The sequence below is a fragment of the Diuraphis noxia genome, unplaced genomic scaffold, assembly GCF_037042655.1.
Source record: "Diuraphis noxia isolate RWA-SAM2 unplaced genomic scaffold, SU_Dnox_SAM2 contig0001, whole genome shotgun sequence".
Classification (NCBI taxonomy): domain Eukaryota; kingdom Metazoa; phylum Arthropoda; class Insecta; order Hemiptera; family Aphididae; genus Diuraphis; species Diuraphis noxia.
In genome coordinates this window covers 27,660,868-27,684,886 of record NW_028301711.1, presented here as the reverse complement: position 1 = coordinate 27,684,886, position 24,019 = coordinate 27,660,868, and the positions used below count along the sequence as shown (strand labels likewise).

General features: G+C 30.6%; 4 protein-coding genes and 1 pseudogene across 4 annotated transcripts; 1 reads left to right on the top strand and 4 right to left on the bottom strand.

Moving 5' to 3' along the window:
* Positions 1 to 1,056, bottom strand: LOC149060488 (uncharacterized). The gene is made up of 4 exons (XM_089216813.1): positions 942 to 1,056; positions 710 to 886; positions 545 to 649; positions 1 to 479 (listed from the first exon to the last, which is right to left on the bottom strand). Exons 1-4 carry the CDS (start codon positions 958 to 960, stop codon positions 1 to 3), a joined length of 780 nt encoding a protein of 259 aa, XP_089072939.1. The 5' UTR covers positions 961 to 1,056.
* A 37-nt stretch (positions 1,057 to 1,093) lies between these two features.
* LOC149060487 (uncharacterized) lies at positions 1,094 to 1,737 on the bottom strand. The gene is made up of 3 exons (XM_089229347.1): positions 1,668 to 1,737; positions 1,504 to 1,614; positions 1,094 to 1,449 (listed from the first exon to the last, which is right to left on the bottom strand). Exons 1-3 carry the CDS (start codon positions 1,735 to 1,737, stop codon positions 1,094 to 1,096), a joined length of 537 nt encoding a protein of 178 aa, XP_089085473.1.
* Positions 1,738 to 2,883: 1,146 nt separating this feature from the next.
* Positions 2,884 to 3,738, top strand: LOC149060486 (uncharacterized). The gene has a single exon (XM_089229339.1). The coding sequence runs from the start codon at positions 2,884 to 2,886 to the stop codon at positions 3,736 to 3,738; it is 855 nt and encodes a 284-aa protein (XP_089085465.1).
* Positions 3,739 to 14,974: 11,236 nt separating this feature from the next.
* LOC149060484 (uncharacterized) lies at positions 14,975 to 22,449 on the bottom strand. Its single transcript, XM_089215897.1, has 11 exons — positions 22,018 to 22,449; positions 20,828 to 20,905; positions 18,270 to 18,473; positions 17,653 to 17,814; positions 17,387 to 17,578; positions 17,177 to 17,299; positions 16,775 to 16,927; positions 16,595 to 16,705; positions 16,254 to 16,516; positions 15,734 to 15,893; positions 14,975 to 15,169 (listed from the first exon to the last, which is right to left on the bottom strand). The coding sequence occupies exons 3-11, from the start codon at positions 18,463 to 18,465 to the stop codon at positions 15,051 to 15,053; spliced, it is 1,479 nt and encodes a 492-aa protein (XP_089072023.1). The 5' UTR covers positions 18,466 to 18,473; positions 20,828 to 20,905; positions 22,018 to 22,449; the 3' UTR covers positions 14,975 to 15,050.
* Positions 18,647 to 20,742, bottom strand: LOC149060485 (uncharacterized; annotated as a pseudogene).
* Positions 22,450 to 24,019: the final 1,570 nt, after the last annotated feature.

Here is a 24,019-nt window from a genome sequence, read left to right as displayed (position 1 = left end):
TTACTCTATAGAGTAGTGGCCGTGAGCCAAGGTATGTATTTTATCGTCCAATACCACTATCTTATCATCAAAACTGTTGTAAGTTAATTTGTTCATCTTTATAGTATTAAGTTGGTGATTGAATGATCGAATGGAGAAATTTTGATGGTAGAAATCGAAGTCAGTTTCACCGAATAAACACTTTTTATGATTTTCAAATGTCATGTGATTTTTAATAACATGACCTCGGATGCCTTTAGCTTTGATTTTTTCTTCATCATCCAAAATGTATGCATAGGACTTTGCTCGAAGGGCTATAAATTCTCTCATAATGTGCCCATCTGTTTCATCAGAAAATAGCCCGGGAATCTTCTTTCTCTCAGCAATGTAACCCGGATGGTCCTGGGGTAGATTTGACGTGTCCATTCGATCGAGCAAGTTAGAATTATTCACCAGATCATTGTAAAAATCATCGGTCTGAATGTAGTATACCAGTGAATCTACGATAACATTATTATTATTAATGATATATCACTATTTTTTTTTTTAAAATTTATTAATTTACCGGTGTCAGTGTACATCAGCTCGATTTTATCGCCATAGTGTTTTTTCATAACGTTATAGTGATAGTCGTACATCAGGGTCTTTGAAATATCTAGCACAGCAAAACCTGTAATCAATTGAAACATTAAAATCTAACAATATACGTCAATTTAAAGTGAATATTTACCAATATAAATAGGTTTACAAAAATTAATGATTTTATTTTCTAACGTAACCGCATGTAGGTTTTCGTTGTATGTAGTGCAGTGTTTAAAGGTTGTTTTGTTAATAAGTTTTTGTAGTCGCTGTTCACTAGACACCAGTTCAATGTTAATTCTTTTTCTTACACTTTCCATCGTTTTTCCTAGACAAATGAAATTAATATAACGAGTATTAGTTATGATTTTATATTAACATACCAAAAATAGCATTGTTCATCAGCTTAAAGAAATCCTTTTCAAAGTCGTTTTTTGCCTTCTTCCGCAACTCTGTATTAAGATTGATATATTCAGCAAGCCAAGCTGATTGATTAAATTGAACTACTCTATGCACCTATAGTAAAATTAATATGTTAACATTTTTGAGGTATGTCAAGTATAAACGACAATATATTTACTTTTTCGACTATGAGATCGTTGGCTATAGCTTGCTGTAGGTTTCGATAATGTATCACATAATTTTTTTTCGATTCTAGTGTTGCCATGAGTTTCTTTACTTTAGAACCTGATGGAACACTGTTTTGAGGTAGGAATGGTAAGTCATTATGTTTATCATGTAGTTCTACCGGATACTTGACGTCAACTTCATATATTCGGCCGATAGGAGATGTTTCGTTTAAATCACTTAGACCATCTAGCGATGGCTTGACCCACTTAAAGCCACCATATGGCATGTACTGTGACATCGCCCACCCGTAGAGATTATTACCTAAAATAAAATTTTAATAATACAAAAAAAATAAAATAAAATATATATACTTACAATCCTGATATATCAGCCACGATTTTTCTTTATCTACGTTATAATCAGGTGTTTTTTCATGGTTTGCCTTAGCGTATCTCATACTAGCTTGAGTCAATCCACCTCTGATACCTATGACCATAAATAATTAAATTTTATAGTAAAAATAATCGCGAAATATTTACCTTCCTCGAACATTAACAACATATCATACTCGGTGAGTAGCTCAAGCTTCATTGAAGTGTATTTTAACATACAATCAAAGCTGAAGCCTGGTGCTGTGTGGTAAAATGCAGGGTCCAGTTGATATGTAGTCAAACACAGATCCCTAAAATTTTCAAAAACGTCTGCCAGTAATAAAACATCAATCTTTAAATACAAGTCCGAATAATCTCCAAGTGTTTTGCATTTAAAGTGGTTCCATACATCTGCTGCATGTTTATACTCTTCGTTTTCAATATGTGACTCTGTGAGTGTACTGTAGAAATCTTTGTACTCCGGTAAACATGATTCTTCTAACCTGTTCCACCCATCAGTGTACTCGTAAGGATATACCCCTTTACGGGTAACAAAAGGCATATCTTCGGATTTAAAAACTTTAGAAATTTCTCTGAATTTTTCAAAACCAGGAGTAATTAAATTTGAGGACAGAGTCGATAAGCCTGAAGCCAAAAATCTGAATGTGTCAATGAATCTTATTGAAAAATCGTTGTTTACATGTTTTAAAAATGATATATATTTTTCTTCAGTATTTGGAATGACTGAAATTGTCTTAGTGTCATATCCTAGCTCGGTTACGATGAAATGAGCATCGTAATTGGACAAATTATGTCAAAAGCATGGTACAAAATTAGGCGTTTGAAGCTTGAGGTTACAAGTATTACATAATGTTTGACGGAATTGACCGGATAAGTGGGAGTGATCTGCTACTTTATGGTTTTCCACAGAAAACCTATTTTTACATAAATTACATGCTTTACATAATTCATTTCTTCGTTCTTTACAATGATGGATGACTCATATTTAGACGTGACGGCCGACTATGCCGACGATTGTAAAATAACTCAAAAGAGTTACCATTCGTTCACACCGTATTCAAGCGCCGCTCTATCGTACAATGAAGAAATTAGAATTAATGTTCAAAACATGGATTCTTACACTTTGCCGTGTGAGAGTTATATTTACATCGAGGGGAAAATAAATAAACCTGCCGATGCAGTTGGTGAAGTTCGTTTTTCAAATAACGGATTGGCATTTTTATTCTCTGAGATGTGATATGAAATAAACGGGATAGAAATACAGAAATTGAAATCACCTGGAGTGTCATCATGTTTGAAAGCATACTGATCGTATACTCCGAACGATTTGAATGCGTTAGAGAACGCGGCTTGGGACTCGGCAATGGACAGCGAAGATAATAAAAATTTTATGACCAACAACGTATTTTCTGGATGCATTCCACTAAAACATGTATTTGGGTTTCGCGAAGATTATAAGAAAATATTACTCAATTGCAATCAGCAACTGATTTTAAATCGCGCATCTACCGATCTCGATGCGATACATGTTGTGGGTACCGGAGCCACCGAAAACGTTGAGAAAAATAAGAAAATTACTATTGAACTGACTAAGGTGACTTGGAAGATGCCTATTATCAAAGTCAGTGATAAAGAAAAATTAAAGTTATTGAAAGTATTAGATTCTCGTAAAACACTGTCGTGTGCGTTCAGGACCTGGGATCTATGCGAGTATCCCGTGCTCCCTAGAAACACTTCTCATTCGTGGACTGTAAAGTCTAGCAGCTTGCTCGAAAAACCTAGATTTGTTTTGTTTGGATTACAGACAAGTAGAAAAAACAATATCGAAGTCGACGCTGGGCGATTTGATCACTGTCAACTAAAAAATCTTAAAGTACACTTAAACTCCGAGGTGTATCCATATGAAGACTTTCGAGCTGATTTTAAAAATAATACCACCAGCATACTCTACAAAGCTTATACAGACTTTCAAAAATCGTATTACGAGAGAGATTATTGTGAACCATTGTTATCAAAACATATTTTTCAAAACTATGTGCCAATCGTCGTTGTTGATTTGTCGTACCAGAATGATAACGTGAAATCATCGACCTTGGACCTACGAATAGACTTTGAAACAGACACCGTCATTCCAGAAAAGACTGCAGCTTATTGTTTAATACTACATGACCAGATTATAACTTACAATCCGTTTAGTGGAGATGTTAGAAAATTGTAAACCTTGTAAATATTTTAGATCTAATAATTATTTTTATACCTTGTAATTAATACCTTGTTTTAAATATAAATTGTAAACCTTATTGTAAAAAAAATAAATGAAAAAACTTGTTTAAGTATCACGCTTGTTTTTATTTTACACAAAAATTGTTTAAACAATATTATTCAAATAATTTGCGTTTAGCGTTCCGCTTATTTAATTTTTTCGTGGGCTTGCCGCCTGTGAAGTCGAGAATAGATGGCGAGTGGTTGAAAGACGTCGGCCCGTCGTTCTCATCAACTGCGGGACTTGTAGATTCGATGTATTTATCATGCCATGGAGGGTACTGCCCACAATTGTCTAAACAGTCGAACGATGGTGTACTGATAGGCTACACAAATAATAATAATTTGTTAATATATATATATATTTATTTTAAAAATTAAATGTTACCAATGACTGGGTTGGTACCCATGTCGCCTGTGTTAAAAATTCTTCAATTCCACGATCCTCATCAGTCCCCTAAAATAATTATTATAATTAATACTTAAATTATTTCAATATAAATAAGTTATAAATTACCCCTGCTTGTGATAGAATTGGAGACATGGCTGAGTATTGAGGTGGCGACAAGGGTGATATGAGCCTCATTTCGGATTCGGCGAATAACTATAAAATAATAATTATACGTTAAATATTTTTACAAACGATATAATTTAAAGGTTTACCTCGGGTGACGTTTCACCATTCCATCGTTGCGCCCATTGTTCAGCTAATTGAGTAGTAGCATTTATTTTGAGCTGACTGATGAAGTTCATGTCTTCTTTAGGAGTTGATCCAATTATTTTATCGTCATTTAAATTTTTTGATAAAAACGATCATTTCATCGTTGTTTTTCGGTGGTGATTTCACATTGGTGAATTCCTGGTCCAAATAATTTCCAATAACCTCAAACTGTTGTAAGACAACTGGCCGTATGATGGTTGACTTTCGAACGACCGTTTCATGAATTGACCATTCTAAATATTGCATTTTCATTAAATCTGTCCTATTTAACAATATTCGACACCCGGCTTGTCTTTTCGACTCAATCACTAGCACATTTTCTCCTTGATACGTCTAGGTTTCTAGTCTGAAAGTAGCCTAAAGTAGCTTGGCTCATCAGGCCTATTCGGAGCAACGCGAGCAACAGCTTGTAAAATAAATATTGAACTGAATTTTTGAAAAAAAAAATTTTTCTGCTTGATGAGGATGAAATCTCAACGAAACCGGAGGACTGCACTAGACTCATGCGTGCCTTCTTTGCCCTAGCTGCTGACGCGGTATTGGCGGTGGAAACTCGTTTGCCGTTTACGCCCGTAGTTGTATAAGAGACTTAAAAATAAAATTTAAAAAAAAATAATTTTCTTATAATAGTAAAAAAATTTTGTGTATCGTTTAAAATTAAATGTATCAACCGGTGCAACCCACCAGCATATAAATAAAATTTATGATTTATACGAATCTTTGAAAATTATATCCCATCTATAATATTAAAAATAAAACTAACCTGTATTATCGTCTTGAGCTTTTTCAAATTCGTCCATAGCTGCCATGCAAATCTCGTCATCGGACATCATGTTCGAGCCACCTGCCGGGATATCAGGGACAAATATTTGAGGGGCAATCTGTATGTCTCCCTGTGGAGCAACGCGAGGCGTGAATTGTATAACACTCTGTCGAGTGGGTTGAGCAATAACCGATGCAGGCTGACGATGAGCCGGAACGATACCTATAAATATAATTAATATTGAACATCAGATATAAATTAATACTAAATAATATTATATAAATACTTGCCATGAACATTTTGCATATGCCTATTGAGATGTGTCTTGTAACTGAATGTCGACGCGCAAATAGTGCAAGAAATACGAACACCATTATGATTTTTTTGGTGAGCAGTCAAATTACTCTTACGCGTAAACGTGGATGGACACTGCTCGCATTTAAACATTTTTTTCAAATTTTATAAGGTAACAAAACAAAAATAAACACTATGAGTTCCGTGTAAATAATGTTGAACAGTAAAATAAAAACTTGCTAACAATATTTTAATGGCTTAGTTCGATAACGAAAAATATACGTGTACAACGGTTTAAGACTGTAGACGTACTAAACGGATGTTTCAGGTCATTTTTGAAAATTATGAAATATTACAGTGCGCATGCGTACGAAAGGTGTGGCGGTGACCTCGGGTGTAGCCTCTAGAAGCTTAACAGGTGGGGTAATTGAAAAGCCTACCATAGAGTTCTAAGTGTGTCGAGATCGCCCTACGAGCGTCTTTATATAGGAAAGACAACAGTCAGAATGCATTGTCTTTCTACAAGGTCCCACTTGAGTATTCGCAGTGGGCTTTTCGATATACTTTTAGAAACTAACTTTTCCTTGTGTTCATTACGTGATACATTTGTACATGTACAACACGTACATCCTGTGAATACTTTCTAAACAATATATGTGTGGTCTCAGACCTTGTGGCCATTGCAACACCTCCCCCACAAAACGAGGGCTTATGCTAAATAAGACCTCTAACTGTTGTCTTACGACTAATATTCGGTATCCATACTGTACAAATATTTTTTTTTTTATTACTCTGGTGGTACAATTATTTCTTATGCTATGTTAGTATAGTATTATCATTTTTTTTTTTTTTACAATTACATATATATATTCGTACAGCGAAATTCATTATTAATAAATATTACAAAAAAATTTTTTTTTTAATATTACATGTATTAAAATAGTAAGTTAGCGTATTCCTACTGTCAGCATAGCCATCAATCTATTAATTACCACATTCCTTAACCCTAGAAACCCATACAATAACATACATGGTGCTTTATCAGCCATGCTCCTTAATTTTGAAAAATGTATGAAACTGCACAGGTGTGCATTAATTAAATCAATTTGATCCTCGGTAAAAGGATCCCCTAGATCTCTGCTGGTGGTGCTTATGTGTCCCCTTAAACAGGACGGGTTTCGGTATCGGTACGGGTCTGTTGGCACTACATGGTATTCCTGGTTTAAAGTGAACTTCAGTTGCTCTATGAACTGCTCTAGTAATGCCCTGTTAATGACTATCGTGCTCATTGTTTTTGTGTGTTTCTCTAGAATGGTAAGGTATATTATACTACACTATAATAAAATTGCCTTTTTTATAAGTTGGTTACCTCTACTCTAGGCACTATTATCCTATGATTATGATATCTACGATTATTATATATTTTAAATAACTTGTAAGTTATTATTAAACCTAATATTATACTTAATATAATGATTATTTTTGTATGCATACCACTCGTCGTTTCTAATATGTTCCTATCTTTTTCCTCTTGGACTGCGCTTTCCAACTCCTCGATTGTCTTGGAGAAATCGCTAATGTCGTTTAACTTGACTACTGGATGTTGGTGGGTAAGTAAACTGTCGAGCTTAGCACTGGGTAGTAACGGAATTTTAGCACTAGTTGGTATGTTCACCGGAGGAATGAAGTCGAGATACTGAATAGACTTCAGATGCCGGTTAGGTGTTAATACTACCTGCGGTGTGTGTGCCTTGCAATGTTCGTCTAAAGTTATTATACCTACACCCCTTAATTGTATATTCTTAGCGTTATCCCACCGATCGCAAGTGACAGCTACATTGTCTAACGTGTTTATTATATAAATCCACTTATTATGATATTTTAACTTATGGTAGACGCTACGCGATAATTCTAAGTATTTTATTGCACAGGTTGACGGTACCACCGTTGGTTTCATGAATAATTCAATTTCACAAGGTAGTCCTGCGGATCCTATACGTAATGGTTGGGTTTCGGGGCACATAGTTATGCCTGCTAGTTCTTTACATTTCGTTAAATGTGTTACGGAAATCGTTAGATAGTATTCGTGTGTTTTTGAAATGGCCATGTATTCGAATTCGGGTGTGAGATGCATATATAGTTTTTCCCTTCGTACTGGTAGTGGTATTATGTGGTATAGTGTCAGCTCTACTGGATTTAGTAATGGAATTATTAACTCGAATACGAGAGTTCCGTTCATATACACTATAGCCAATTTTGATGTTTTACTTAATTCATATAGTGATATAGAGTTTACATCGAATGGTAATTTTAACTGCCCGGGCAGACTTATTAGTATGTCCCGCAGTTGCATCCTTAGTTCTCTTGTGGTTATTATACCTGAATGTATTATACCATTCTGTGCTGCAGATATTATTTCACCTACCATGTCCGTTTCGAATACTAATTGTTGGAGTAACAATAACAATGTTGTTATTAAATTCGTTATTGTCGTCCGTATTTCTAACATATCTACCTGATACCATACACGTCTTAAACTGGTTTCAAGATTGTTACACGTTATATTTAAGCTTTTTATTTGGATTTCCATTCCTTGTGCGTCTTTAAATGCACTATTGGTTAATTTTAATATGCTAGTTTGTTTATCAACTATTTTTAACATGCCTACTCTACTATTTTGAAGCTCCCTTATTTGCGTATTATACATTTCCCCATCCTCGTCGTCTAACGTTCCGAATAACGTTTTCTGTATATGTCCTACCATATTAATTAGTCCCCTTTTTTCGCGTTTATTTATTTCTTCCACGTCTATGGACTGTAACATGTTGGACCTTTTTCTATTAATTTCTTGTAACAATGACGCGGAGGTTAATGCAAAGTTACCGCAGGTAGTATTAAATATTTCAGGATGCTCCTTTTGTAGATTTTCGCATATGTTAACTGTTTTGTTATAAAAATTAATGGTTTCTACATGCCTATTATTATAATTATCTAAATTAATATATATTAATAATTTCCAATCCGAATTGGTTAACCTTAGTGAACCTCGATTCTCGAAGTAGATCCCACTCTCGTGCGGAATCGTTGAAACATTATATGACGAATTTTGCGATTGAACGGCTTGGAAAGCTCCTATCACTATTATAAACCTATACCGTAAAACGGGGTAACTCCGGACAAAATTTACAGTTTTTTTTTAATATTTCTGAAAATAATGAGTCTAAAATTCTGTAAAAAATGTACAATACAGCCAATACATGTAAGAAGATGACGAAAAGCTCCTAAAAATTATTATCGTCATATATGAGCTTTTATATAAAGTTCAATATTGTCCGGAGTTAACCGTAAAATGGGGTAACTCCGGACACCTATAAAAATTCATAGAAAAACGATGTTATTATTTGAGTGGTTAACTCCGGACATTATTTCACGTTTTTAAAAAAGTGCATTGATGATTTGAACAAAGTTTAAAGTTTAAAATAATATAATATATAAAAAAATACTAAAATAAAATATGTTTATTAATCCCAAAACTTGGTAAAATGTTATGAATTAATTAAATATCCAAAAACACAATAAAATAATAAAATAAAATGAAGTAACTATACCAAACTCTGGTTAACATGTTTAAAATTCAAAAACTTAATAAATAATAAAATGTTACCTACATATTATTATTATAAAGTCAATCAATTAAAATTATATGAATCTATAGGAAAAGTGAATCGTCCACGTTTCAATGATTTTATTGGGACAATTTTTCGAACAACCTGAGACATCGTAATATTACTTTTGTCTGGAACTTGTGGGAAAATAAAAGTGCTTGACCCGTCAAAACATTTTTTTTTTCTAAGAAAGTTGACTTGAAGTAATGGAGTATTTACTTTCGAAATCTGGCCAATGTACAAAATATTTCTTTTTGTTACTTCGTATTTAACTATAATAAAATCGCCGTCATTTAATTTTGTTTTTTTACTATTAATAGTTTCATTTTCGTTAATTTTTTCCAAATTTATTTCTTTGTCTTTAGTTGCTAAATCGTCTTCCGAATAATCTTCATCATCTCGTATAAGCCGGGGTTTTTTGTTTTTGTTATTATAATTTGTTTGCGTTCCACTTGTTGAAGGTAAATGTATATCTTCTATGATTTCGTCACCATCCATTACTTTGTCATCGGGTTGATCAATATTAATGTCTTCTAACCTTATACTTTTTCCTGCCTCAATATTAATTTTTTTTCCCCTGGGTTTTTTAGGTGTGTCTTTTTGAGTTCTGTAGTCGGATAAAATGTCAACGAAAGCTTGAGTCCACGAAGCGTTTGTACCAATACTTGTAGTTGATTCATCTTCATCTGTTAAACTTGGGATTTTTTTTAAAACAATTTGGTCGTTGTATGGATAAATTCCGGTTGCTCTAAAGCCAGACTTAATATTGTCCGACATATTTGTAACATTTTCAACTGTCTTTTTAAGAAGCTTGGGGAATTCAGCCTTAGGTATTGTGCCAAAATGCTTATCTTTCCAAGTATCTAAAACTTTTCTCCATTCTCTTTTAATAGGCCTAAAAATGGCCACATCGAGAGGTTGGCACAAATGTGTAGCATTCGGCGGCAATAATACAAAACGAACATTATTCGCATCGCATAACTTTATAACTTCTAGTGATAAATGGCTTGATAAGTTGTCACCAATTATCACCTTGGGCCCATCTAAATGTCTAATTGCTGGTAAATAACACGAAATAAACCAATCCTCGAAAATCGGCATGTCAAACCATCCACTATCGTTTCTGTTATAACCAGCCCCTTCTATACCACCATCAACCCATGTGGGATAAAGATGTTTTGCCTTATACACAGTATATGGGGGTAATATTTTTCCATCAGCGGACACACAAAACATCACAGAAACACTTGTTTTAGAGGTGTCCCTAACTACCTCCGGATGTTTTGTACCTTTCCTTACAACAACTAGTTTTTTTCCAGGATCGTCCACAAAATTAGTTTCGTCATAGTTAAAAATATTGGTTGGTGGGACATCCTTAAGAATATCTTTTATATTATTAAAATATAATTGTAAAGTTGTTTTCGTTATACCTGCACGAACCCTTTTAATATTCTCACCAAAACGTAATGTCAAATTTTGATGTCTTCGGAGAAATGAATTAATCCAATCCTTACCTGGAATGTTATTTATAAAACGATTGCGATGACTTTTCCCTAACCTATCTAAAAACGACTTTACAACTAGCTGAATATCTCTACACTTTAGAGGAAATCCCCATTCAGAAAAAATTAATAGCCCTTGAACAAGTTTTTCCTCCTGGTCAGTATTTAAAATTGTGGGAGTACCTGGTTTATGAATAATGTTATTTGATTTGTGTGCCTTCAAGTGGTCACTTATTGTACTTCTTGGTACCTGAAATTGTTCAGCAGCTTGTCTTATCGATATATTTGTTTTCAATATAGCATTTAAAGCTTTGTCCAAAGACTCAACATTATAGTTTTGATAAGGCCTGCCGCCAACTTTTCGCACGTATGTTCTCGGCATTATACCTATTACGCACTAAATAAATTGTGTCCGGAGTTATACACCAAACACAAATTTTCGGAACTTATTAAAATCACAACTTAGGTTTTTATATAATCTAAATTGTAACTAAACCCACTTGTAGTGTACAAAAATATGAAGATAATGATAAAAACCACACTCCGATCACATTATCACACAATGTGCTGTGACTGTTATCAGTTTTGAATTTTACAAACGGCATTTTTGATTATCAACCGTTTACCTCCATACAACACGCATATTATGGAGGTCGAATATGCCGACCGATGCAAATCATTTGTTCGAGATACCCACCGATAATATTTGATAACAGTGTTATTAATTTATCAAAGCGCTTATCAAAATGATCCAATATAATTTAAAAATTGTTTTGTCCGAAGTTACCCCGTCTGTCCGGAGTTACCCCGAATTACGGTAATTAAATTATATTAATGTACAGTAAACTAATTATTATTATTCTTTAAATAATTTAACATGATTTTTATGCAGAGTAGCTATTCGTTTTTCCTTTTGTATTTTTACATTATAGTCTAATACTTTTATTACCGGATACGGTCCCACCCATATTGGTGTCAGCTTATGCTTTCTAGCATGGTCAAGTATTAATACGCTATCTCCTACATGTATATTCTGTTCATTCTGTCCTTTATCATAGTATTCTTTTGTTTTATGTTTCGTCTTTATAAGCAGTTCTCTTGCAAGTTCATGTGCTGCTTGCATTTTTTGTTTCATTTCATATGCATAATTATCATATGTATAACAAGGTTCGGTTCGCCTTTGCAAAGGTGATGGTAATTTTACGGGGTTTCCATATAATAATTCGTATGGTTGGAAGTTGGTACTTTCATGTACAGCTGAATTATATGCAAATGTTACAAATGGCAGGTGCTCGCACCAATTTTGTGCGTGCTTATCTATTGTATGCCTAAGCATTTCTTTTATTACCTTATGAGCCCGTTCGAGAGCCCCGTTCGTTTGTGGTCGATATACACTAGACATCATTTTATTAATCTTAAGAATTTTACATACTTCCGTGAATATTTCACCTACAAATTCGGGACCGTTATCAGTTAATATATTCATAGGTATCCCATGAATACATACGAAATTAGTAACAAATACCTTAGCCATTGTGTTAGCTGTATGGTCCTCTAAAGGTATTGTTAATAAGAATTTTGTTAGGTCATCTTGAATAGTTAATATATAAGAGTTATTCCTATAAGATGTGGGTAGTTTACCTACTATGTCTAGAAATATCTTTTGAAAAGGTTTTGTCGATGTCGTAGTGATTGCCATTGGTAATTTAATATTTTTAGAATTTTTATTCTTTTGACATGATTCGCATTTTTCTATATACTGTCGTACGTCCTTCCTCATTCCCTTCCATTGTATTTGTGTTCGTATTCTTTTTAACGTTTTGGTCATACCTAAATGACCTCCCAGAAGTGAATCGTGATATAACTTAATTACATCTATTTTGTCCTGGCTACTCATTACAGTTTCAGAATATATTAAAACGTTTATAGGTGTACTTTTAAATATGTATCTATACATGGCTCTTACTTGTGCCCAATTTAATTTATCTTTCGTATAATTTATTTCATTTTTAAGTATTGTCAGTTTATTTATCCGATTACTTTCACAAAACTGTCTTAGCTTTCCCACACAGCATAGATATATTTATTCAATGTTAAATAAATATTTAAGAATAAATGTCAATCATTATTAAATATCGAAATTTTATTGACAATAGATTTTTAAATATTTAATTTTGATTAAATAACCATTGGGTGAACCCTTTTGCATTTTCAATTAAATATTGAAAACCAATGTTAAATAAATTTTTTTTATAAATAATTATTTAATAGTATACATCCAAAGTTAAATCAACATTTATAAAAGACATGCAATAAATGTTGGCCTAATTTTTGTATAAAATATTGTAAATCCAATATTTAATTTGTATTGCAAGACACCTAGCTAGTTAATGAATATTTATAAAAAATAAATAAATTACCAACGCATTATGATTATTATATTAATTATATTTATTTATTAATACAAAAAATATTGATGCATTATAAAAATCATTATAATATGTATTTCAAATCTCAACAAAAACACTACGTCAACTCCGTGTAAAAAAACGCTAAGTAAAAAAAAAAAAATATATAAATGCAATAAAATGTGTGATATAAGGTGGAATCTAAGTAAATAGTTTAATGAATAAAATGTATGTATAAATAATTAATTCAAATTTAATAAAAATTGGTTATTTATATTAATTTATAATATGAATTATTTTAACTCAAATTGATCCAATTTTGGTTTACTTAGCCGGAAACAATTTATTTATTGTAATGGTGCTTTCATTATTTATTACATAAACTATTAGTACTTGGCTATACATTTTTTAGACTGAATCTTCCGGCCAAGTAAACCAAAATTGGATCAATTTGAGTTAAAATAATTCATATTATAAATTAATATAAATAACCAATTTTTATTAAATTTGAATTAATTATTTATACATACATTTTATTCATTAAACTATTTACTTAGATTCCACCTTATATCACACATTTTATTGCATTTATATATTTTTTTTTTTTTACTTAGCGTTTTTTTACACGGAGTTGACGTAGTGTTTTTGTTGAGATATCATTAGTTTTTATTAGGGTCAAGATATTTTTTATTTTTTTTTCCATTATTATGATGTAATGTCTTATTTATAATTTTTTTAAGATGTTTAAACATATCGTTCTGTACAAAAGTACATTTTGTTTCCTATACTTCAGCACCCATTTTAATACTCTATCTGCAGTACACCTACCTTGAACCAGAGGCATTTTTAATTTACCAATTGATCTATTGGTACATTTTTCAATATTTAATAAAATGGAAATAACTGTTTGGATTTTGGATTCTTTCTTTTTAGTGGTACTTCATGTACCGTGTTAATACTGCACTGTTTAATAGTAGTACTATTATAACTTTCAACTACGATTTTAGATTGAGTAGACTCCTGATATTTTTTTTCCTCATATCTCGCGCCTTTTGGAGTTAAGTTACCATTTTTAATGTAGACACAATTCGACACAAATATGAAGACAGTCATAATAAAGTATTATAAATTATAATAAAGACTGTTATAATAATAATTATTATTATAACGACTATATATTATTTAACAATAAAATGCTCAATGGAAAATGATAGATAGTCGATACGGTTAGGTTTGGTGATACCACGTGCATTGAATAATAATATTATGGACACGAGACAATAACGCCGACAACAAGCTCGTACGCAGGACGCGAGACGAAAGAACGAAATTTCAAATTACGAAAACAGAATGCACCGATACCGATAACTGATAAGCGATTGTGGACCATGTTCGCGTGTTAGTATGTTGTATGTGTCTAGCGGTGGGGGGAAGCAATAGTAGTGGGAGACACACGCCGCCGTCGCAAGAATCCTCTCACTCGTCCCGTCAACATGACGCGTTTAATACGGCAGCCGGCGGCGAAAGTAATATAAAATGATCACTTAAATATCCACAGTTTTTTGATCATAACTAAAATACTATTCAACCGATTCTATTTAAAATTATAAAAGCACGTAGCCTATGATTTTCTCGATCGATTGATATCTCATTCTAACTATTTGGTTCATTTATTAGACCTACAGCCTTTAATAAAGAATACCAAAATATTAACACGTATTAAATGGGAATGTTTAGGTTTCTGTATATATACACGGTCGAGTGCTTCGCCTTCCTTTTTTTTTTACTTAGCTCGCGACACTACCGTGTCGCTGGATTATAATCTTTAGTATCCTTTTACATTTTGAAAAATTAATAAAAATTAATAATAAGTATATAGAAAATTATAAAATTTAATAATTAAAAGAATATAGAATCATTTTTTTTTTTCAAGTCTTTTAATATTGAAAGGAGCTTGTGCCAATACATATTTTATAACTTCCTCCATGTCATTTTGAGTAACGTTTTTGAATTTATGATTTTGTTTAACTGCATCTGCAAGTATAAAATGTATTGGAAATCATTATTAATATAATAATAATTAATAGGTATACATCAGTTGGGTCAGTAATTAATCATTACATACTAATTATTTAAATATTAGAATTAAGATAATATTAAGTTATTTAATTCAAAATACTAAAGAAGTTGATTAGATGTAAAAATATTTATTGATTATAAGAGCAATAATAAAAATCTGCATGCATTATTTATATTTTTTTAATGAAATCTAGAATTATTTGGAAAAATTGATTAGGTAGTCACAGTTGTTAGCGATTATGTATTGAAAACAAATTTAAAACTTTAAAAACGGAAAAATTTCTCTGCTGTATAGTAGTTTTCGAGTGCACCTCGCCATTAGGTAGGCCACTCGTAGATGTTTTAAATTTGAATTCAATGATAAATTATTGTATATAATAAAAAGTGATTCTGAAGAGAAATTATGATCTCTATCAGATTAAGAATTAAGATATCAATATTTTAGGATATTAATATTTATTCATCGCTCTATTCAGAATCTAAAATAAATTAATAAAACCAATGTAATTGTGAACTTACCAAATATGACTGAACAAACAGCCAATTGTGAAAACTTAATTTTTCCTTTTTTCCCGCTAAATGAATACAATTTCAACAACTCATCTGTAAACAGCTTACTCATAATCCTTTTAATCATTGACTTACAATGTTTTCCACCGATGTAAGATAATTGATTGGTCTTAAAAAAACAGAAAATAATTTGACTATAGGTATGGGTTATAAATAATAATGTTAAAATAATTAGGGCTGTGAATCTGATTATTATAATCTGATACATTCAATATTCTTAAAACACCGTACAATTCATTAAAAAATCAAAATTCTAATATAAGAGTCAATAGTCATATAGAAAATAAAAAACCATTTTATGAATAAAAAATTTTAACATTTAAACTATTTCAATAGTTCCTCAATTAAAATAAAAATATTCATCAATGGAAAATTATATTTTGCAATAAGCTTAATAAAAACGCTTATCCAAAAAATTCTCAGCTCTATTCAAAAGTAATTAATGTTTAAAATATGTTGGTTAGTATACCAAATTAATTCTGAATTTGCTATCGCCAGATATTTTATCGTTAAACGTCTCAAGGTCAATTGTATTATCCATAGGTAAAGGACAGTCGATTATATTGTTCAATAATGACTGGTTATCTGGATGACTAGCATGTGAAATGTCTTCAAATTTGGACTCAAATGTTTCAAATCTCTGGCTCAAATCCAATTGATTGTTTACAACTCTTCTTAACTCATACTTTATAAAAGCCAATCTATGCAGGACATCTTTTTGAAAACCATTATCTATATTGCAGGAAATTTTAAAACCATATTTGTATAATTGTTTTTTTTTATTAATGAATATCACACAATGTAACTTACCCACTGATTTATATGAAATTATATTAGTTAATGATTGGTCATCTGGGGAAGCGGATGTATTATTAAAACTGTCATTTATTTTCACAAAATGCTCATAATTTTTTACAATACCTAGTCATGGATTAATGCATATTGTGTAATTATTAGTTTTGATAATTAGAAATAATTAATTTAATTTACCTGGTTGGGATTCAATAGGTTTTGTTATATTTTTATCAACTTGTAAAACATCAGTGGTATTAATGTCATTATTATTTCCAACACTGCAGTCCCCATCATTATCAATTGTATAGTCATTGCGGTTTAATGGTTTTTTAGTTATAGTTTCTGTTACTGTAAATTAGATTACAATTTATAAATTATAATAAGATGTTTCTATATTATTTTAATAGTACCTATATTATATTTTTACAATGAAAGAAAATAATTTGCAGATGTAAATGTTTGTAAATGCAAAAAAATAGCTATTTATACTGAGTATTGTAGTAAAATTGTATAAAATGTTCATCTTTTACTCCCAATGCCGTCACTACCAACATTTACGCGTCTTAGGCTGAAAATAATTTATTTAAACCAACATACCTTCATTTGCAATATTATAAGAAAGTTTTCTGGAGATTGATTTGGTTTGTGAATGGTGATCCATTTCTTTGTAATAGCTGCTGTTTACGATTTTAGTATTTGGAGAAATTGGACTTATCAAAACTATATACAAATGGGATGTATTACTTTTATTTATTATTTTATAGTAGGTATTTCAGAAAAGTATAAGTATTTAACTATCACATTTACTTTTTTTCGGTGACGGTGACCATCCACTCATAGGTGTATTCCTAGCTTTAGGTTTGTCAGTACTATTGTCATCATCATTTAACCCACATTTAATTTTTTTCGGTGACGGTGACCATCCACTCTTAGGTGTATTCCTACAGGAAGCTTTACGTTTGTCAGTACTATTGTCATCATCATCATCATCCTCAGATGCTAAATTAAAAAAAAATCTTTGTTTTTTAACAAACATCCAAGTAGTTTGGTATTTTAATATTTAATGTAGATACCTGAGTAAGTTGGGCAGGAGGAACCGGGCTCCATTATATTTTTTAATGTTGTACCCTTACTTTTCCGTTTGGTTCTTACAATATTATCATAGTCCTCGGCAGATGATATATCTGTTCTATTTAAACCTTTTTTTGTCATTTCTCGAGCTCTAAGCAATGAATCTATAATATTGTACATTTTTAAGTATAATGTATAACAACTATGAATATGATAGTATGAGATATATCAACATATTCATTGATGTTCTATACTGATTCTTTATAAATGTATAATATAATAATATGTTACTATTAAGGTTATATTATAGTACTATTATGTTTATGTTATAAGCAGGACTTATTGCTGTCTCGATAGTTAAATAAGTGACATATTATGGAAATTACATTCAAGATATTAACCTTTTATAGCTTATTATTGATGAATTTTGTTTCTTAGTGCACAAACTTACAAGTCATGTTGGTTTATTATAACCATACCTAACTTGGAATGCAAATTAAAAATACATAATGATACCCATAAATAATAAGAAATACCTAACTATAAATATAACAATACCAAATATACACTAAATTAAAAACTATAGTTAAGTTTACTTAAGTTTAAGTAAGTATTTTACCAGTTGTTTTCAATACTTTGGCGTTGAAATAAGTATATTCAATTTCATTAGGGACACTTCTTCGCTCAATTAGTTTTCTAATTGTAGAATGATTTTTGGTTATTGGCCAGGCACACTTATTATTTTTAAACCAGTTTGTAGGAACAGCTTCAATAGAATTATCTTCGGTGAAAACGACCACTGAATAGGTATTCATTTTTATACCTTTATAAAATATAATACATATAGAATACAGTAATAATTTTGTTTATTAAATTAAAATTTCACACATTTAGCAAATACAAATTATATAATAATAACTGATAATTTAAAAATATTTAAAAAGTGACAAAACAATAAAATAAAATTCTTAATACCTATTATAATTAATATTCACACTATTCATAATATGTATGTATAATAGGATATGCAATACTATGGTTGAGACTATAATCATACATAATCATATATTTAGAAAATTCCGTTTCAATATCAATAATTGTAAAATTTTTTGATAGATTACCAACTTTAGCTATACCTAGCTTCAAACTGTTAATGGGTTTATCAAAAAATGGTTCAACCTGAGTAAAACTTTTACTTAAAAATACATTTTTACCTGAACGAGGATCATGACATATGTTTAGAATTTTAAAAATGGATAGTTTGTTTTGTTCTTTGAAACCAATATATACATCAGACCCAGACTTAGTATTAATTTTAAGGTTATTTTTAATAAGAATTTGAAATTGAGGTCCAGTATAATGTTCAGTTAAAGGACCATTGGTATGTTCTTTTTTGAAAGATACATTGCTATTATTATTGACCAATGGTTTGTTGAAAGTTATGAATTCTTGGTAACGATTTATCACCTGTTCCAAAGGTTTTTCATGTTTCCTAACCATTTTTTTAAGAACTTCATGAAATTCTCAAAAGGGAAACATGAACAATTATCCAGGGCTCCATATTTTCTGTAATCATCAGCAAGGTGTATTAAACCATGTATATTAAGAGAAGAAAACTGTGCCCCATATAATTCTTCAAATGTTTCTACAAAATATACGAGTAACTTTTCAGCAAACTCTACACGATTCATACTACTGTGTGGTGATAACAGAATCCTAAAGGCTACATGTAAACATAGAAAATGAGAATAACATTCATCTGTAATTACACCTTTTAAAACAATTGGTCCAACATATACTAGCATAAATTTAAACTCAGTAGCCTTAAACCTCAAAATTTCATTTAACCCTCTAGTCTTTCGAGGGAAATCACTTGTAATAAATGATTTAATGGATAAAAGATGATTAGATATTTTTGTTACATCACAATTTTGTAATCGAACTGATACAGATGCATTTTTCATCATTCCTAACCAAAGGAGAATTAACTTTTTCATAACACCTAAGCACCCTAAATGCATATAATCTAAACTGAAACATGTAACCACATCAATATATGGTACTTCAGTTAATATAGAAACATCATTAGTGACATGATGATCATCATCAGTACGATTTAAAAAGTCACTATGGGTTCTTTTACAAAAAATTGTTCCCAAAAAGCATGTTGTAAAATTAATCCTTTCACCCACAACAGTGCATCTTGAACAAGAATTGTATCCATTGAAATTCTTAGTGCGAGTAACAAAACTTCGAGCAGGAAGATCACAACTTATTAAATCTAAAACAACAAACTTAGTACCAAATTCCGTAATCATGCCACTATAGGATAAACGTTTAAGTTCATCAACCATATCACTCAGAAACAAATTACTACATTTAGGTTTTTCTTTCCCCCAATAAAGACCTATTATAAATAAATTCGGTTTATATTTAGGATAACGAGCATAACCGAGAATGGGCCAGAATGTACTTGAAGAACTCTTGGTCAGTGGTAAGCCATCAATCCCCACAACTAAATTAATTTTTTCCTCAAAAAGACTCAAATCATAAAGAGATCTTAAACCATTTTCAATACCAAAATGGTAATATAAACCAGGATGAATAGTTTGAATTTCACTAGATTGATTTTTCTTATTTGTTTTTAAAATTGTTCTTGAATCAATAGGAAAATTGTTGAAACAACTATGACCTTTTAATATTTTTAACAAACTAGAAAAAGATTCCGATGTAATTGAATAATTCACAGTCCATTTCGCTAAAGAATTTAATATTGATTGTTTTTCATCAAATATGTCCAGCATATTAATTTCATGACAAATAGATTCATCACTACTAGAATCAGAAGTTATTGAAAAAGAACCATGTACAAAATTATTTTTTTCAGTAGCATCAAGTGGTTGGTTTAAAATGTTTGATTCAGTTATAAGATTATTAGAGCTCTCAGAACTTGACATAAAAGGGATTTCATAAGATGAACAAGATGGTTGAGGACCTAATTCAGGTTGGTCATCGATCAAAAAATTTACTGTTTCAAGTTCTTCTAAAAACCTTCTACGCTTAGTAGATTTACTAATATTATGGTTATACATAACTGAATATTGTTTTTGATTATATAAAAGTAATTATTTAACTTAGTAGGTAATACCTAGGTGTATAAATACAAAAATTACTTACTGGCTATCAAAGCTATTTACTATTAGTCTAAATCTATGGTGATCGTCAGATTAGGCTTGATATATGTGCAACAACTAGCTGAAATAAAAATATTGTATGTAAACATAATTATATTCTTATGTATAAATAAATTATAATTAATATACCAATAAAGTTTGATCATTATAGGTAAAAAGCTGCTATGTCTTAGTGTTTTACTTGTAGGTATATGCTAGGATTTATTAATTGTTGTCAGTAACTTTAATTTTATTTTTGATATTTCACTAAAAATTAAATTTGTACAAATGAAGATTTACAAATCATGATGATAAAAGTTGATGCATAACAGCAAAAACCAAAATTAAATTATTATTATTTCTTTACACAAATTTAGCATAGTCCAGGTAATATGCCTACCTAGTATCTTTAATTTACATTAACTTCAGTTATTGGTAATACCCTTTTTTCTAGCAATTGCATCTCAAAAACCATTGCTCATCCAACAATAATTAAAATAGAACAATATGTCGTATTATTATGCTTGTTATTTTGTTTAATTTGGAACACTCAATAGAGGAAAGTATTTTCTTTTTTTAATAAAAATAAATAGGTTAGGTTAGGATACTATCGGGGCGATAGTCAAAGGCGATGAGTAATATTATTATGATATGCGATTATAACTTATAAGTTAGGTAATTATTATGTGCATATAGGTATAATATATAGTATATACTCATTATTATAATATCTATTATAAAATTAGTACCTACTGGTTACTACCTACCTAGATATATTTCTATTAATTTAACTGCAAGTAGTGCATTTATAACTATATTAAAATTAGAGTCCCTATTCATAGATGTATTTAATATTTATAATAAAATAAACAAAACAGCAATACCTAAACTTCAAAACTATATAGTAGTTTCCAAATTATTTTTTTGCATCATGGTTCTTAACTATTTAAAATAAATAAGTAAAAGAAAATCAAAAAATACAGTAGGTAGTTAAAGTGAAAATTTTCCAAAATTCAATTTTCGATTTTATGGAATATGATTAGAAGATAATAGGTACTTCCTAAATTCTAATAACAGCTATAGTAAAACCTAGCAGCTTTTTACAAAGCGATCGGACAAGAATACGTCTATTATTATTTAGTAATATAAGTAGGTATAGCAACAATAATAATATTGATTAAGTTATATACTTACAACATTTATAACTCCATGTGTGATATGTGTCCATATAGGTATATCGTAGTGAGGTAGTGAGTATATAATAATAGTGTCGCAGTGCCAAATACTTGAACTTTCGATGTCGCACCAAAATAATTGATTATTAGTTATTACCTATAACGCGTTTGAGTTTCTTGTCTACGGGACAGTTTCGAGTTTTCGACGTCTCGGACTTGCTCGTGCGGACAGTGGACATGGAAAAAGATTAAATGCAGAATTGCAGACTGCAGACGCGCAATACGCGCTACGCAGAACAGCGGCTGAAATTCGTAGTTCGTACCGTCGTAGATAATGAGGAGTAGGGTGGGGTCGTAATTATACGCTTCTAGAAAATTCACGGATAATATAAAAATAGCCAATATTTCAAATTTTCCAATAGATTACGGAAAAAACAACTGTTCATTTATCCATGATACGCGATAGCTCTGGCATTATAAAATACTAATACGTTGTGTGCTTGCATAATTTTGAATATGTGCATGTCACGCTCACGCACAACATTTTACCGTCTAATAATATGCTAAATTAATGCTTCATTATTATTTATTTTTAAGAATGTATGCTATGTATTGATAATTTATATGAGTTTAAAGATTAATTTTTCTTTAGGGAGATGTGAGTAGTTTTGGGGTGGCCTAGGTCCTGCACCCCTCCATAGTTGCGCTTATGTATAAAACACCAAGTTTAAGCACTCTTTAGCAATAGTCTAAATTAATTATATTTACACCAGAAAAATGTGTTAAATGTGTAATTTTATTACAGTACCGGATCTAGGGGAGGGTAATCCGGAGCCCATGCCCCGGGCGCTAAACATAGAGGGGAGCAAATTTCAAATTTTAAACTCATCATTTTTATTACATTTTATTTTTTTTTAAAACAAATTGAATCTTTTGTAGTCATATAATTATAAGACAAGTATTCCAAATTAAATAGTTTTAATTCAACATAGTCACATTGGTAATGATTAAGAAAAGACATTCGCCATTTTATATCACATTATATTTTCGATATTATGATTTTAGTAATTTTGATTTTAATAATGTATATAAAACTTATTTACGTAAAACCTTGTTTTAAATTTTCAATCCATACCTATAAATTCATACCCGTTTTATACATTTTTAACTATAAAATAATTATTAAATTTTGTAAAAATTCGAACTTTAAATGGTTATAAAAAAAAAATTGTGCCTACATATATGTATTTTTAATATTTTTCAACTGATATTGTAACAATATATCTGCAGGTACCTTGTATTAAATGTTCACGCTTTTTTACCCAACAAATACAATTATAGAAAAAAAAAAATTAAAAACTGACAATGTTCGTAAACAGCTCAAAAAAAGTGAAAATATTTTCAAAATTTTATGGTGTACAGAAAATGAAAATATGAACATTTAGTGAATTTTTCATGTGTCTACATTATTTGTTTTTGAATTACAACAAAATCGCTACATGAGGAATCGAGTGAAAATCTAATCTTGTAAAAATATGAACTTCATACGCTCATAAAAATTTAATTTGACTTTCCGGTAGATTTTTTTGTTGATAAGGGTAGACAAAATAAGAAATCTTGTATTACATTTTAAAATCTATTGGATTTAAAATGAAAATCTTTTATGAATTTCTAACTTATAAAAATTTGCATATTTTGGTGATTTTTCCGTACTTTGTTAAGGTTTGAACTTTAAATACTTATAAAAAAAACTGTGACTAAGGATTTTTAATATTTTTTAAATGTCATTGCAACAATATATTAGGAGCCTTGCAGTGCCATATTTATGCAAGGACAAATGGGGACATTTGCACTGGGCCCACTCAAGAGAGGGGCCCACCGATTACAAGCATACAAAATATTAATTGTATGCCTTTTTATAATACTTTGAAAAAACAAAATAGATTTCGATTTTACTTGGATATTTTGGTGGGTCATAAAGTATAATGTATTTTCCCTGAAAACGACGGCCTTAATCAACT

Coding starts and splice junctions, on each gene's coding strand:
- LOC149060488 (XM_089216813.1), bottom strand. Junction 650..709: donor TTGTAAACCTATTTATATTG/GTAAATATTCAC, acceptor AATTGATTACAG/GTTTTGCTGTGCTAGATATT. Junction 480..544: donor GCTGATGTACACTGACACCG/GTAAATTAATAA, acceptor ATGTTATCGTAG/ATTCACTGGTATACTACATT.
- LOC149060487 (XM_089229347.1), bottom strand. CDS start 1,737: ATGTTAAAATACACTTCAATGAAGCTTGAGCTACTCACCGAGTATGAT. Junction 1,615..1,667: donor GTTGTTAATGTTCGAGGAAG/GTAAATATTTCG, acceptor TTATGGTCATAG/GTATCAGAGGTGGATTGACT. Junction 1,450..1,503: donor GTGGCTGATATATCAGGATT/GTAAGTATATAT, acceptor ATTTTATTTTAG/GTAATAATCTCTACGGGTGG.
- LOC149060486 (XM_089229339.1), top strand. CDS start 2,884: ATGGACAGCGAAGATAATAAAAATTTTATGACCAACAACGTATTTTCT.
- LOC149060484 (XM_089215897.1), bottom strand. CDS start 18,465: ATGAATACCTATTCAGTGGTCGTTTTCACCGAAGATAATTCTATTGAA. Junction 16,928..17,176: donor TTATAATATTGCAAATGAAG/GTATGTTGGTTT, acceptor TCTAATTTACAG/TAACAGAAACTATAACTAAA. Junction 16,706..16,774: donor ACCTATTGAATCCCAACCAG/GTAAATTAAATT, acceptor ATCCATGACTAG/GTATTGTAAAAAATTATGAG.